Source organism: Hylobates moloch, unplaced genomic scaffold (assembly GCF_009828535.3).
Source record: "Hylobates moloch isolate HMO894 unplaced genomic scaffold, HMol_V3 SCAFFOLD_6, whole genome shotgun sequence".
NCBI classification, from domain to species: Eukaryota; Metazoa; Chordata; class Mammalia; order Primates; family Hylobatidae; genus Hylobates; species Hylobates moloch.
The window spans coordinates 154,213,274-154,229,958 of NW_026652281.1; the positions used below are offsets into that span (position 1 = coordinate 154,213,274).

General features: G+C 52.8%; 1 protein-coding gene across 5 annotated transcripts; it reads right to left on the reverse strand.

Annotated features, from left to right (window-relative positions):
- Positions 1-460: 460 nt before the first annotated feature.
- EIF4E1B (eukaryotic translation initiation factor 4E family member 1B) lies at positions 461-16,678 on the reverse strand. Of its 5 annotated transcripts, none has more exons than XM_032158767.2 (9): positions 16,353-16,678; positions 4,927-5,034; positions 4,276-4,461; positions 3,825-4,006; positions 3,356-3,451; positions 2,653-2,716; positions 1,842-1,955; positions 1,569-1,708; positions 461-1,218 (listed from the first exon to the last, which is right to left on the reverse strand). In XM_032158767.2, exons 3-9 carry the CDS (start codon positions 4,288-4,290, stop codon positions 1,104-1,106), a joined length of 726 nt encoding a protein of 241 aa, XP_032014658.1. In that variant the 5' UTR covers positions 4,291-4,461; positions 4,927-5,034; positions 16,353-16,678; the 3' UTR covers positions 461-1,103. The 5 variants fall into 5 exon arrangements, with proteins under 5 accessions (XP_032014658.1, XP_032014657.1, XP_032014659.1 ...); XM_032158766.2 differs by having other exon boundaries at positions 16,340-16,678; XM_032158768.2 differs by having other exon boundaries at positions 16,327-16,678.
- Positions 16,679-16,685: the final 7 nt, after the last annotated feature.

The following is a 16,685-nucleotide window of genomic DNA, read 5'->3' on the forward strand; positions in this document are numbered from 1 at the left end:
ATCCCAATCCCCAGCCTGCTGTTGGAGCCCATCCCAGGGGAAGGTTAACTGCTGCTCTGGCGGGCGGATGGGGAAGCTAGTCCGGATTGAGTTTTTAACACGTGCAGGACGTTTTGTCATTGTGGAGTCGCATCAGGCTCACCTCCACCCAGCGGAAATTCAGCTCTACTTATCCTGGCTCAAACTCGGGCCAAACGAAGGCCTGGGCCTTGGTGCCACGCCGGCTGCGCCCTGCCAGGGGCATATGCCCCAGAACCTGGCTCAAGCCCCCTTGGTGGCTGAGTTTCCCCAGCCGCACCCCCTGTCCTCCATGCTGGCCTGGGTCCTGGTCCGGCTCCTTGGTACCCAGTGATCTCACATGAGCCCCTGTGAGACAGGACAGGGGCAGATCAAAGTTTGGGGGAACCTGAATCTTACGCCAGTTTGAAGCCCTCTTAAAAAGAATTCCAACTTTGTTCAGAAGTATTTATTTAAAACAGGAACAGAGAGATGCTTAAGCTTTTATTATCAAGTTTATCCACTTCTACCAGAACCTTGGTGAGGCCTAGCCCAGCATCCCCCCCACCTCCACTTCAGTCTGGCCCTGAGGCAGGCAAGGCCCAGACAGCCCTGGTCACAGCTGGGGAGAAGGGGAGCGGCCTTGCGAGGCTCTCTCAGTCCTCAGCAACCCACGTATCCCTCTGTACAAATGATGGCGTTCACCCTCCAGAGTGTCTGCCCTTGAGCCCCCCACCCATGGAAGAGTCCGTCTCTCAGGCCACCTCGCCCCCTTCCTGGGTGGAAACAAAGAAAACGCTGGACTATGGGCTTCTCCGCCTACCATAGAGCCCTCCTTCCCCCACATGACTCACCTCACCCCCAGGAGTTTCCTCCACCCTGCTGCTGTCCTGTGGCCCCAGGACAAGCTAGGTCCTCAAACTGCCACCACTACCCCCATCTGGCCCCTAAGGCCCAGGCCCCAACTCACGTTAAAGAGTGTTTGCATTCCTGTTCACTTGAGGACAGGTAAGCACTAGGCTGTCTGATCCCCAGTCCCACCCCACCCCCCAAAGTAATGAGGCTCAGGTGGTGGCTGTCCCATAGGAGGGGTGCCAAGGCCCCCCTCACACCACAAACTTGTTCTTGGCTAGGGAGTTGCTCTTGGTGGCTGTGTCTGCATGGGCCTGGTACCCAATGATGGTCTTTGGGGAGAGGCCCAGGCGCTCTTTGTATACACGCCTGCAGGTGCGGGGGGACACAGAGGAAAAGAGACACAGGTAGTCATCAGAGGGTCCTAGAAATAACTTAGGCCACCAGACTCCTACCCTCATTCTGGCCACAGCCACACCTGTTGTGTCTTACCCATGTGGAAACCCAAAATATGACCCCGTTAATGCAAAAGAGATCTGCACTGCGGTAATAGAAAGTGAGAAATCTGAACGCCAGACCCTTCCATACAGGTGGGCAAGGCAGAAGGGAGAGAGGCTGTGGAGACTTTCAGAGGTCTCCCTTGCAGGCCAAGCCACCTCCACCCACCTTCCCTCTAGAAGAGACCCAAGCCCCCACCCTGTGCCAGAGACCCTCCTCACCCAATGTGCAGCACACCCATCTGGTTTTCCGCCTCCCTCGTCCACACAGCGATCTTGTCTCCCTTGGTGCGGATGTTGACGACGGCCCCACATACCTCCCTGCTGTGTTCCTCAAAGCTCTCCCCGATCAGACACAGCAGCTGGACCCGAAGTAGGGAGTTGTGAGATCACCGGCTGGGACATAGGAACTGGCCTGCCATCCTGGAGACCACTGCCACCCTGAGACCCACACAGCCCGTCTCTTCCCCTGAGGACCCTCCTCCTCCAACTCACCGTCTCCAGCCACAGCCGGTCCAGCTCAATGTGGCGCTGCTGCTTGGCCAGGCTGACCAGCCAGCGGCCACCCCGCTTATTCCTGCTGTCCTCCCACATGGGCTCGATGCCATCCTGCAAGGCAGATGGCAAGTCAACTGCCTCCCTGTGTTCAAAGGGAAGTGGGGACCCACCTACCATCCTGGCCTTATCTGCTCTCTGCTGAGGCCCTAAGTAGGCCAGATTCTCTTATCCTCCTTCCCTCAGTGCAAGCAGGTTCCACCCCCAGCCACTCAGCACCCCCGACAGACAGCCCTGGTCACCTTGTATAGCCTTGTGTATGTGCATGTCTCTTTTACTGAGTTCCTTGAGACAAGCATTCAAATGGGGGTGGATTAAGGAAGCCTCAGGGGCAGACCCCAGTGCGGGCAAGGGGGACATCCCGGGCTTGGCTTCATGGTTCCCAGGCAGGGCAGAAGTCACCTGGAGAGATCTCTAAACACAATGTCAGCCCTCCAGGGATGGGTGTGGCATCAATGAGTGTCCTCGAGCAATTCTCATGCCCTTCCCTAGTTAAGGAGCCAGGCCAGAAATCTCTTCCACTCCCTCTTCCCCTTCCCGCCTCTTAAGGTCCTCCAAGGTGCGGCTTGGGCCTGACCTACTCTGTCCGGGCCCCGTAAGAGCATTTCCTCCAGTCAGAAAGCGCAACTCTGCTGAGAGGTGGCCCGTAGCTCCCCACCCCCACCCCTCTGAGGGATTAACGCAGTGGAAGCCGGGAGGGATCAACCCCTTGTCCCTTTGCAGGAGGGAAAGAGAGCAGAGCAGAGCTTACCTTGAACAGGGCATAGTCACAGCCAGAGGAGAGCTTGCTGGCCAGCTGGATGTGACTGTACAGCCTGGACAGAGCCCCCCGCCCCATGCCAAAAGTCAAGGCTTTTTAGGGCCTGGTTCCAACTGGGTCCAGCCCTCCCAACTCCTCATCAGACCCCATGGCCTCCAAGCCTTTGCTTACACTGGCCTGCCACCTGGGATTCCACCCCCGTTTATCCAAACTCTCAAGACCCACCTTTTCCACAGAGCCTTCCCAGTGAAGGCTGAGCCAACCCCGGGGGAGGGTTTTGGAGCCCCTGGTGCTCCCCCCTCCAGCTACAGCCGAGGTCTTCTCGTCCTCCCTAGGGCTTGTGCAGCCCTTTTCAGACCCACTCCCGTGAGCACCCAGACGCTGAGGCAGCCGAGTCCTCCCTTTGCAGCTGAGACAGGTTCAGAGAGGGGAAGGAGCTTGCCCAGGTCACAAAGCCCCGGAGTGGCCGAGTCAGGGTCAGCTCCCTGCTTCTCCTGCTCCCCAGGCTCTCGCCCTGAGCCCAAAGAAGGTGGTGGGGTGGGGGGTGGTTGTGCCCTACACCCCCTGGGCGGAACCCACCAAGCCCCAGCCCTCACCAAGGCTGAAAGGCCCTAGAGGGCTGACTCAACCCGGAGAGAGGGAGCCCAGAGTTCAGAGCCCCCCATCTCTAGCCCCACTGGGGACAGACACTTACGCCCAGAAGTCCTCCACAGTGTCCACCTTGGTGACCAGGTGCAGGTTATCCTGCCAGGCCCGGCTGCGATCATTCTTGAAGAACCACAGAGCCCACCTGGTGAGGGAAGGGGGAGGTAGCCGGGAGGAAGCAGAGAGCCCCCAGGTCCACCCCCGGGACACCTGGACTGACAGGGAGGACCCTCCCCTTCGAGGGCGAACTGGGAGATGAGATTTGGGGCACAGAATTCCCCTCTCAGGTGAATGAAACCAGTTGTCCTGAAGGGCAGGGGAGGAGTGGGGGTGTTTGACCCACAGTCTCTTCAGGGTTACGGCTGGAGGGGCCAACAGGGCCCAAGGCTTAGGTCAGCCTGGCCTCCCACGGATGAAGAGCTAGGGCTGAGAGAGGAGGGGTTGCCCAAGGCCATGCTGCCAGCACAGAGGCTGGCCTGAAAGCAGGGGGCTGGTTCCACCCTCAGGCGCCTGCCTACCTGTTCTGCAGGGGGTGCAGCTGCAGCTTGACTTCCATGGGTCCCCCCGTCCGGGCCTTCCCTCTCGGAGACAGCAAATTCCTGGGAGAGTTTGGAGACTTTTCTCCCGTGGGTGTCCTCTCTGCTGCCTCCTCCTCCTCCTCCTCCTCCCACTCTCGGATTCCACCCTCAGCTTCACTCACCTGAGCCAAAAAAAGGAGTCAGGATGGGTTGTGAGCTCTGGCCCTGGCTGTCCCTGTGCCCACCCTGCCCATCCGCTGCTCCAGGAGGGGAAGGCAGGGGACTCACAAGGCCTGCAGTAGCCATGCCCAGCTCAAACTCCATGGAGGACCCAGCATCTGAAAAGCCCCCAGCTACCAGCTTTTAACCCACCAGCACCTGGCCCGCCCACCTGGGGCAGGGGAGAGGGCGGGGCCATGGTGCATTGGGGTAGAGAGGCCAGCCTGATTACCTCAACAGCAAGCATTTAGTGAGTGCCTTCTTCATGCAGGCCTGGGGCTGGGGAAGCAGCTGTGACCAAGCCCCACACCATGGGGGCCAAGACATGAAGGTAAGGGTCAATGTTTGGAGCCTGCCTGAAGGGACAGCAAGGTCTGCATCCCGTGGAGGGCGACCCCAGAATGTGAGGTGGACGGCCCTGCAGATGGCAGAAGCAGAGACACTGACATGGCCGTGGGGCCTTCTGGCACCATCCCTATCCTCACATCAGAGCAGGTATTCATCTGGTCTCTGGAAGCACCCGAGTTTGTTTGTTTTTAAATAAAATATTCTTTTGACTAGAGATGAAGGGATCTCGCTATGTTGCCCAGGCTGCTCTCAAACTCCTGGGCTCAAGTGATCTCCCATTTCAGCCTCCCAAAATGCTGGGATTACTGGCATGAGCCACCATACCCAGTGGCATCTGGGTTTTTTTAAAGTTTAATCATCTGCCAACATTTAGACATAGGGGGGTTTATACTAAGATTCACACTTTTGGTTTCTCTTGAGAATTTGGAAAGGTCCTCCTGGACCCACTGCCTCACAGGCCCCCAGTCCCTTTGGAGACACATGAGGCTCCCCACAGCCCCCCCCTTACCTCCTGCCCCACCTGAGTGTTCTCTACCTGACATGGATGGTGAGGGTCAGGGCCGCAGCCACATAGCCTGGGTTCCAGTCCTGATTCTACCCTGACCGCAGCCAAGCCTGAGATTCATCGAGTCAGTTTCCCCATCTGTAAAATGAAAATGTTAATCAGACACAATTCAGAAGCTTGTTGAGGGTATTAAATGATACAGAACACATAGAACCCATAGAACAAGGCCTGGCTCGTGCTCAACAGAAGTCAGCTGAGGGTTCTCCCAGGTTGGGGAGGGTGGGGACTGGGATGGGGAAGGAAGGCGGGGAAGCTTTGGATACCCTTTATCAGCCTTCTGAACGACCCCTTTTCTGTGGAGGCTGAAGCCTCCCCAAGTCCTTTAAAGTTTTGCCTCCACCCCTTGGGCACTTTTAGGGTCCCAGACGTATAAAAGGCCCTGCTCCTCCCTCACACCTGGGGGGCTCGTGACTCTCTGGAGCCTGAGTGTTTGCTCAGCCCACATCCTTAAGCCCTGGTACGTGCTAGGCACGGCGTTAGGTGCTGCTACGGTGATGAGTGAAAAACAAGCGGGCCCTGTGCTCAGGTTTATGAGATTATGCAGCCATCAGACAACCTGTGTCGTCACAAACACAACCCACTGAAGGAAAGGGATTCGGGGATGGGAGAACCTAAAAAGTCCACAGTCAAGCTGGGGCTTCAGGGCGGCAGTTCTCAGGTGCGTGTATCAGAATCACCTGCACAGCTTGCTTGCTCATCACACGCTGCTGGGCCCTGTCTCAGAACTTCTGACTCCTTAGTTCTGGGCTTGGGCTTGAGGATGTTTCCATTTTGTTTACTTATTTATATTGTTTTGAGGCAAGGTCTCACTCCAGCTGCCCAGGCGGGAGTGCAGTGGTGCCATCTCGGCTCACTGCTGTCCTGACTTCTCAGCTCAGGTGATTCGCCCACCTCGGCCTCCCGAGTAGCTGGGACTACAGGCATGCACCACCACGCCCAGCTAGTTTTTTTGTTTTGTTTTGTAGAGGTAGGGTTTCGCCATGTTGCCCAGGCTGGTCTTGAACGCCTGGACTCAAGCAATCTGCCCGCCTCGGCCTCCCAAGTGCTGGGATTACAGGCGTGAGCCAATGCACCCGGCCCAGGATGTTTGTATTTCTAACAAGTTCCCAGATGCTGCTGGCCAGGGACCCCGTTTTAAGAACCACTGAGAAGAAGCTCCCTGAGAGGTGGCATTTGAGCTAAGACCTAAAGCATGAACAAGAAATAATAGGAAATAATTAACTGGGTCGGGGCGGGCGTCTCTGGGAGTGGGAACAGTATGTGCAAATGCCCTGGAGCAAAGGGAATGTGGAATACCAGAGGACGAGAAGACAGGCCAGTGTGGGCGAAGCTAAAAGGGGAAAGAAATGGGTAAGCCTGATCCTAGGGGCAGTGGGGAGCCACTGAGCATTTTGAGTGTGTACAGACTGGCTGGGGAGGCGATCAGATATGCTTTTCAGCAGGTTCTCTGGATTGCTGTGTAGGAAACAGAACGCTGTGGCTGCAAGCAGGTGTGGGGAAACACTGACTAGGATGCTAATGTAGCCGTCCAGGTGACAGATGGGGCGGCAGAGAAGATGGGGACTGATGATCTCTCAAGGGGTATGTAGAAGGAAAGCTCAGTGATATTTGGTGATAGGCCCTGGAGGGGTGAAGCACTGTGTCCCCCTTATCTATTGCTGCACAACAAACCACCCCAAACTTAGTGGCTTAAAACAATAATCATCATTTATTATCCTCACAAGCGTGCAGCGTGGGCAATGCTCAGTAGGACAGCCCAGCTCTCCTCCAAAGGGAGGTCAGCTAGGGTGGCTTACAGGTTGGGGCTGGAGTCATCTGCTCACTCACACGTGGGGCAGCTGATGCCAGCTGTCAGCTGGAGCCTCAGCTGGGGGTGCTGGTCAGGATGGCTCTGCGTGGCCCTCCACGTGGCTGCTTGGCTTCCTCCCGGTGTGGTGGCTGGGTTCCCAGAGCGAGCATCCCAAGAGACAGGAAGCAGAAGCTGCCAGTTTCTTAAGGCCTGGGCCTGAAACCTGGCACCACATCAGACCCACTCTATTCTACTAGAGTCACAGGCCCAGATTCAAGGGAGGGGACATACTGCCACCTCTCAGTGGGAGGAGCATTGAAGAAACTTGACAGAGGGAGCACTGGAGGAGGACCAGGCTGGGAAGAGATCACGAATCTAGATTTTTTTGTTGTTGTTTTGAGACAGGGTCCCGCTCTGTTGCCCAAGCTGGAGTGTAGTGGCATGATCATAGCTCACTGCAGCCTCAAACTCTCCTTGGCTCATTCCCCCTCCTCAGCCTCCTGAGGAACTGGAACTACAGGTGCACACCACCATGTCTGGCTAATTTTCAATTAAAAAAAAAAATAGAGATGGGGTCTCAATATGTGGCCTAGACTGCTCTCAAATCAGCCTGGGAGGGTTCAAGTGATTCTCCTGCCTTTGCTTCCCAGAGTGTTGGGATTACGAGTGTGAGCCACTGTGCTGGCCAGGAATCGAGATCTGATGAAGAAAAAGGAAGGAAGGGCTCTCCCCCAGTACCGGGCATGGTCTTAGCTACCTTACAGCTGTGGCCCAGAGCCCAGCATGGAATGACCCTCCCAGCCACAGCACCCCTTCCCACCACTTCCCACAGCTTCCAGCCTGGGGAAGCCCCTGGAGTCTTGGATTGAGGTGACTAAGGAGAGACCTTAAGAGCAACCCTCCTGGCGCTACAGGCGTCCTGGCCCCTCCCTGAGGCCCTTCCAAGTCTGTCTATGGGAGACATCTTCATGTCGGGATTGAACCAGCAGGGGCTCTTGAATCCCAGCCCTACCATCTTGTTCCTAAAATATCTTGAATCTGCCCATTCCTCTCCCTCCCAACTCCCCTGACTCCAGGGAAGCTGGTTCTGACCTTGGCTGCCGCATGAGTATTTCCTGACACTCCATTTGCTTCCACTCCTGCTTTCCTACAGAAAGTTCTCTAGGTTCCTCGGGGGGATCATTTAAAATATTAATCTGGTCACATAACTTCTTTGTTTAAAACCCATGCCAGCTGCGGTGGCTCATGCCTGTAATCCCAGCACTTTGGGAGGCTGAGGTGGGTGGATCACCTGAGGTCAGGAGTTCAAGAGTAGCCTGGCCAACATGGTAAAACCCTGTCTCTACTAAAAATAAAACAAACAACAACAACAACAAAAACTAGCTGGGCATGGTGGCAGGCACCTGTAATCCCAGCTACTCGGGAGGCTGAGGCAGGAGAATCGCTTGAACTGGGGAGGTGGAGGTTGCAGTGAGCCGAGATCGCACCATTGCACTCCAGCCTGGGCAACAAGAGTGAAACTGCATCTAAAAAACAAACAAACAAACAAATAACCTCCGGGACACCCAGGATGTGATCCCAAGTCCAGGTCCTGGGCTTGCAAGGTTCTCGGGCGATCCAGCCTCCCATGCCCTGAGCACATGGAGCCTCCAAAAGGCCAGATTTGTTCCTGCCTCAGGGCCTTTGCACTTGCAGTTTCCTCTGCAACTTTTTACAGAACTTCTCCTTGTCCTTCTGGGCTTGGCTCAAATGTCACCTTCTCAAAGAGGCCTTCCCTGACTGCTACCCTATCTAGAGAAGAACGCTCTCCCCCACGCCCTCGAACTCATCACCCTGTTCTATTTCCTTCTTAGCGCTTTAACACTACTTATTCGTTTATTCATTCAAAAAATAATGATCTACCAATTACTTTGTGCCAGACACCATTTTAGGCTCTGGGGAGCGCAGCTGTGAACAAAATGGATGGTTTCTCCTCTTTGCATCAGAAGACCCTAGGACTAAGCCCTGGGACCTCTTCTCTATTCTGTCAGTACTTGCTGTTTTGTGCCCTTATCCAGTAATGGGCATTAAATGTCATTTAGACGGTGACATGCTTAGCCGCCACCAGAAACCCGGAAGAGCATATCCAACTGCCCGCCCGACAGCTCCATCTGGGTATCTAATGTGCATTTCAGAGCTGAATCCCAAAGCTGAATTCCTGACACCTCCTCTGCCCCGCTCCAGACTTGCTCTTCCAACCGTCTTCTCCACCCTTCCAACTGCTCAGCCGAAAACGTTGGAATGGTCCTGGGGCTCTGTCCTTCTCACCTGTTAGCACATGCCACGACCAGTTCTCCCTTCAAAACATCCAGGACCCACCCACTTCTCTTGGTCTCCATTGCCACCATCCCAGCCCAAGGGAGAGTCATCCTGCCTGTGTGATGGTGATGGCCTCTGAACTCGTCCCCAGCTTTCACCCTTGCCCAAGAATAGTCCCCTCCCTACTCCCTACACAGCAGCCATTAGAATGAAATCTGGATCACTCCGTCCTCTGCTCACAGCGCAGGAGCCCACAAGGCCCACCTCCCTCCAGCCCTCCTCTCCCTCCCTCTGCTGAGGCCACAGTGGCCTTCAGTCATGCACATCCAGCCACCTCCCGCCTTAGGACTTCCAGAGGCTGTCCCCTCACTTCCTAACCTCTCTCAGGGTAGGCGATCCCTGCCCATCCATGTGACTGTCCAACCCCCCTCAGCCCCAGTGCACCAATTCCTCTGCTTCTCCTCCCTCACTGCCCCCAGCATTTGTCACCTCCTGACACACCATATACTTTACTGATTTATTTTACTCATCACTTGCCTTCCTCAAGGTCCCCAAGGCCTTTTTTTTTTTTTTTTTTTTGAGACAGAGTCTTGCTTTGTTGCCCAGGCTGGAGTACAGTGGCACGATCTCAACCCACTGTAACCTCCGCCTCCTGGGTTCAAAGGACTCTCCTGCCTCAGCCTCCCTAGTAGCTGGAATTACAGGAGCACATCATCACACCTGGATAATTTTTGTGTTTTTAGTAGAGACAGAGTTTCACCATGTTGGCCAGTCTGGTCTCGAACTCCTGACCGCAGGTGATTCGCCCACCTCGGCCTCCCAAAGTGCTGGGCTTACAGGCGTGAGCCACCGCGCCCAGCCCTCAAGGCCTCTCTTGTTCACAGCTGTGTCCCCAGGGCCTACGACAGCCCTGGCTTACGGGAAGCACTCAGAAGTCAGAGGGAGCAGGGAGGATTGGCCAATAGATTTAGCAAAGTGAGTGTCGCTGATGATTTTTACAGGAGCAGCACAGTGGAAGCGTCTTTTGTGGTTTGTAGTTGTGAATTGTCTGCCCCATCCCACTCGAATGCTGAGTTCCAGAGAGGCAACGGCTTCATTGGTCTTATTTCCTGCTGCGTCTCCTGTACCTGGAATGATATCGGCACCCAGTAGGCACTCAGGGAAAACTGATTGAAAAGAACAAAGGCTAGTGACTTTCCCTCTCTGGGTATCAATTCCCTTATCTGTAAAATGGGAACGAAAATGCCTGCTTTGAAGGATTGCTGTGAGGACGTTGTGACGCGATGGATGGAGTACTTGGCGCGTTGTAGATGTTCAGTAAATGTCCCCGGTTCCCCTCCCTGTTCTCAGCTTCCCGTCCTGCCTGCCCTGAAGGACTGTGAGGCCTCTGGACAGCAGGAATGTTGCTAAAGTTTAATCTGCCAGGCACCACACACAGAGTTACAAAGGCACATCTGGATTTTTGCAGAACCCAGGCGGGGCTGGAATCCCCAGGATCCACTTAAGAGAACTCTCTGCTCCAGCTGCTCCAACCAGGATCTTCTCTAAAACTCTTTCCCACCTTTTGCCATGTTCCCTTCCCAGAAGCTTCCAGAATCATTGACCTTAGTACATTCCTAGGAAGGGGACAGGAAGAAAAGAACGGAAAGGCCCATTTCCTGGGGAAAGAGAGAACAGAAACAGTGAGAGGTCCTGAGGACTCGCAGGTTTAGGGACTGGCCACTGGAGGCCCACGAGACGGAGCTTTGCCACCCCATGCTCTGAGGGGTGGTAGGGGTGTGTGGCAGGGGAAAGGATCCATCCTGCGAGAGAATGGTGACCCAGTATCCATGCCCCCTTCTTCTGAGGGAAGCACATACGGAGCAAGAGAGAAAAATGTAGCAAATGTTAATAATTGGTGAATCTAGCTGGGAATGGTGGCTCATGCCTGTAATCCCAGCACTTTGGGAGGCTGAGGCGGGCAGATCACCTGAGGTCAGAAGTTTGAGACCAACCTAGCCAACATGGTGAAACCCCGTCTCTACTAAAATACAAAAATTATCCGGGCATGGTGGCGTGTGCCTGTGGTTCCAGCTACTCAGGAGGCTGAGGCAAGAGAATAGCTTGAACCTGGGAGGCGGAGGCTGCAGTGAGCCAAGATTATACCACTTTACACCACTGCACTCAGGCCTGGGCAACAGAGCTAGACTCAGTCTCAAAAAAAAAAAAAAAAAGAAAAAGACAACTGGTGGCAGGTATTCTTTTTACCCTACCTCCCCTCTTCCTGCTGTCTGCATCAACATGATGGCAGGAGCTGCAGCAGCCACCTTGGGCCATGAGGATGAAATTCATGTACTAAGAATGGTGCACCAGAAAGGTAGGAGTCTGGGTTCCTGATGACTGTGAAGTCATCACACCACCTGTGGACTGCCCACCACTGGACTTGTTTAAGTGAAAGAATAAATGCCTGCTTTGCCTAAGCTTCTGTGCTAGCAGCCAAACGAACTTCCTGCCTGACTCAGAATTTAACCTATTTTCTGTTACCTTGACACTCTGGACTGTCCCACCTGCTAGGTGGATCCCTTGCAGGTTCCCTTACAGCATTCCCCTTGCTGGGAATGCTCACCACCACTTGTAAGGTCCTTCTCATCTTTCAAAACCCAGCTCGAATGTCACTTTCTCCTGGAGGCTGTCCCCGGCTGCCCCTTCCCTCTTTGGGCTCACTGCTATTCAGCTCCCCAACCACCCACTTGCTGCCCATCCATCGCAGACTCTCCACTGCTGGTCTCCTTCAGCCTCCCTCTAGCATTTATCTAGTCGACCTCTATCCCCAAGGTCTCTGTGCACTCTCTTCAGCTTCTCCTTCTTTCTCACTGCCAGAGCCTTCTCAGTCTTTCTCCAGGTTCCTCTGCTTCTGGCCACCCCAAAGTTTGCAGCACCTCAGGAGTCTGTTCTGGGCACTCTCTTCTTTTCACTCTCCATGCACCCCTGGACGATCACACTCAGCCCTATAGCTCTAGCCACCACCTCTATGCTAATGACTCCAAACCCAGTGGGGCACTGATCTCACTTGGCTCACAGGAACAATTGTTAAAACTTCAGGAATCTGGCTGGGCAGGGTGGCTCAGCCTGTAATCGCAGCACTTTGGGAGGCCAAGGTGGGCGGATCACGAGGTCAGGAGATGGAGACCAACCTGGCCAACATGGTGAAACCCCGTCTCTCCTAAAAATACAAAAATTAGCCATGTGTGGTAGTGGGCACCTGTAATCCCAGCTACTCAGGAGGCTGAGGCAGGAGAATCCTTTGAACCCGGAGGCAGAGGTTGCAGTGAGCCGAGATCACGCCACTGCACTCCAGCCTGGGCATCACAGCAAGACTCTGTCTCAAAAAAAAAAAAAAAAAAGAAAGAAAAAAAACTTCAGGAATTGTGTGAGCCAGTTGTTAAAGCCATTACATTGTTAAAAATTAAATTATATAGTTATAATTAAATTATGTTAAAAAAACATAGATATACTCAAAACGCATAACTTCCTAGTTATTTTACTATTATCTGTGCTCTTAAGGTTATTTTTATCTACGTTATCTATCTCATGAAAATTCTAGATAACTGAACCAATTTTCTGGTCAATGACATCACACTGACAGCTTGGAATCAACTGTGGTGGGAGTATTTTACCCCAAGGACACTGGCAAACTACAGATCTAGGTGTTCCTTCCCGCCTACCCTTTTCCCGCCCCAACCTTGGAGAGCCATTTGTGCCATTTGTTAAAGAATTCTGAGTACACCGTGGCTCAAATCTGTGCCTGCGGCCAGTCTGCAGTGCTTTCCTGAGCTCTGGGCTCAGATACCCTAGTGTCTGCTGGACACCTCCTCCAGCTTGTCTGTCATTCCCCCAGACAAGCTCATCATCATCCCCCCACCAAGCTGCTCCACCCCCTCGATGCCTATTTCATTTTGCAGCAGCATCACTCACCCCATTGTCCAAACCAGAAACCTGGGAATCTTCCTCGACTTGTCCTCCTCCCTCTCCCATAACACCTAGTAAGTGACTCCCAAGTGATGTTCGCCTCTCTCCTTCCAGCCCCGCTCCAGCCTCACCCGGGCGTCTGTAGTTCAGGCGTCCTTGTCCCTCCTCTGGAGTCTGCCCCAGCCTCCTACTGATCTTTCCATAGCCAGCCTCATCCTCCTCCAACCCATCTCCGTTTGGCCCCATAAAATGCAAAACTCATTAGGTCTCTTTTTTTTTTTTTTTCTTGAGACGGAGTCTCGCTCTGTCGCCCAGGCTGGAGTGCAGTGGCGCAATCTCGGCTCACTGCAGGCTCCGCCTCCCGGGTTCACGCCATTCTCCTGCCTCAGCCTCTCCGAGTAGCTGGGACTACAGGCGCCCGCCACGACGCCCGGCTAATTTTTTTTGTATTTTTTAGTAGAGACGAGGTTTCACCGCGATCTCGATCTCCTGACCTCGTGATCCGCCCGCCTCGGCCTCCCAAAGTGCTGGGATTACAAGCGCGAGCCACCGCGCCGGGCCCATTAGGTCTCTTGTGCTTAAAATCCTTCAGTGACTTCCTGTTTCCTGTGATCTGAAGTTCAGACATGCTTCATTTCATCTTCTTTCTCCCTTCCTCCTTCTCCCCGCTCCTCCATCCTCCTTCATCTTTCTTTATCTCATACTCTGGCATCAGGAGTTCTTAATCCCAAGCCACAGAAATCACTTCTGGGTGATTTAAGCAGATAAGGAGTTTATTAAATACTGGGCAGCTCATGGGCCAGGTACAATGGCTCATACCTGTAATCCCAGCACTTTGGTAGGCTGAGGTAGGAGGATCATTTGGGGCCAGGAGTTCGAGACCAGCCTGGGCCACCTAGTGAGACCCCCATCTCTACAAAAAATAAATAAGTAAATCACAAACAACTACCCCGTCTCTACAAAAAATAAATAAGTAAATCATAAACAAATAATAAATATTTTTTAAATTAGCAGGGCATGCTGGCATGCACCTGTAGTCTCATCTACTGAAAGGGCTGAGATGGGAGAATCACTTGAGACCAGGAATTCGAGGCTGCAGTAAGCTATGACTGACTGTGCCACTGCACTCCAGCCTGGGTGATGCAGTGAAGCCTTATCGCTTTAAAAACAACAACAACAACAACAACAACAACAACAAACTGGACAGCTCAAATAATCTCCAGGATAGCTAGAAAATCCACGTTGGAGACCACACAGCCTGAAATGACGCCCCAAATCCCACTACCAGGCAGACCTATGAAGAATGCCGATGCCATGGCTGGGCGTGGACAGTGCAGCTTGTCCTGTTAGTGTTGGACACTCCCACAGTGAGTGTCACTGCTGCCAATGATCCTTGGCAGGAGCTGCCACCACCACTTTTCCACACCAGAACACACCCCTCCCCCCCACCCCCCGCTTCCCTGCTGCTTCCTGGGACTAGCTTCAGGTCCCAAGTCTGGAGCTGCACCTGTCAGTCACATGTCCCGGCTGCAAGGAAGACTGAGAAAGCAATTATTTGTCATAGTCATCTCTCAGAGGGGAAGGTGGGTTCTGCCTCAGAAGGTAGGGGACCCCTCTAAACATGGGAAGGGGGCAATTCTAATGCTGAGAGACCAAAAATAATTACAGGTACCCTCCATGCTAGTTCTTAAAATAACACAAGTAAAATACTATCCAAGGGAAAATAATCAAACTGCACCAGGAAGGAAGGCAATGGAATGTGAAACTTCCTTCCCTGAACCCTCTCAGTCCCATTTCCTAGGTGCCACTCCCTTTAACAGTTTTTTCAGAAATTATTACAGAGGTGTGGCCAGGTGAGGTGGCTCATGCCTATAATCCCAGCACTTTGGGAGGCCGAGGAGGGCGGATCACTTGTGGTCAGGAGTTCGAGACCAGCCTGGCCAACATGGTGAAAACCTGTCTCTACTAAAAATACAAAAATTAGCCGGGTGTGGTGGCACATGTCTGTAATCCCAGCTACTTGGGAGGCTGAGGCAGGAGAATTGCTTGAACCCTGGAGGTGGAGGTTGCAGTGAGCCAAGATTGCACCACTGCACTCCAGCCTGGGCGACAGAGGGAGACTCCATCTCAAAAAAACAAGAAAGAAAAAAGAATTGTATATCTAGCCATAAATATGTGTATGTTTGTATATAAGGTGTCTGTGTATAATATATATACACAGTATATATAAGTATGTACATGTTAGTATATAATATATATTTGACATAGAAAATTATAAATACTTATACAGAAAATATAATTCCCTTTGTATCAAAATTGGCTCATTCCACACATTCCAGTTTGGCACCTTGCTTCTCACACTTAACACCACATCTTGGCACACTCCCATGTCAGCACACATGGGTCTAGCTCATCTTTGCCAACCATAGTGTGGCATTGCACTGGGTGGACGTGCCACAGTTAACTAGCCAGTCCTGTACAGATGATCGTTTAGATCATTTTCAGTTTTTCGCTACAAAAAAACATGCTACAGTGAACATCCTTGCACAGATATCTCTGTGCGCATGTATGACTAGAGTCGCACGGGATCAATTCCTGGAAGGGGAGCTGTTGGCTCCAAAGGCACATGCATTTATGCTTTTGGTAAACACTGCCAAATTGCCTTCCAAAATGTCTGCGCCAATTTGCAGTTCTACCAGCGGCCTGTGAATGTTTTTTGTTTGGTTGGTTGGTTGGTTGGTTGGGTTTTTTCTTTTTTTTTTTTGCAGTCTGGCTGCTGGTGGCCCCCTCACCTAATTACCTGTTACTTACACACCCTGCATTTCTGGCCACAGTGCCTTTGCCCATGCTGTACCACAGCCTAAAATTCTCTTTCTCCCTAGCCTGTTCGATGAAATATTCCCCTTCCTGTCAGGCCACAGTTCAGGTGTCACCTCTTTTTTATGTCCTTTCCTGACTCCCCTAAGCTGTCAGAGTCCCTTTCCTCTGGGATACTACAGCTTCTTGGGCATAATTCTATCATAGCACCAACTGAGGGCCTACTGTGTGCCTGGCATTCTGTGATCATTTTGACAGTCCCCACCATAAGCACACAAAAAACTGGTTTTGTTCTCCACCTCCCTCCGTCCTGGCTCTCCAGCTGCGCTGTCTTTTGTCAGCACAGTCCTGCCTTGGAGCCTTTGCACTTGCACTCTCTATGGATCTTGTTCTCACCCATCGTGGTGTCATGGTGCCTCTCTGGAGTCTCTGCTACAATTCACCTGCTGGTAGAGGCCTTCCCTGACCACCCTGTCTCAAGCACCCCTCCTCTAGTCCCCGTGTTACATCACCGTTACCTTCACAACTTACAAGCTGTAATGACCTTGTTGCTTTCGATGTTGATCCGTCTATTTTCTGTCCTGTCTTCCACCACTGAGCACACGAACACACACACGTACAAACACCCCCATGGTAAGCTTCCCGAGACCAGGAACCTTGTTTTCCTTTTCCGCTGCCTCCAGCCTTAAACCTGCACCACTGGTCTAAGCGCTCAGTAAACAACATTCGTTGAATTAACCATTCATGTTTTACAGAGGAGGAAACTGTCATTCAGAAAGGAGAGCCGAGTAGCTCAAGGTCCCACGATTAATAAAAAGCACAGCTGAGATTCGAGCCCAGCAGAACTCCAAATCCAGTCGCGTGATTTCTTCCCCAC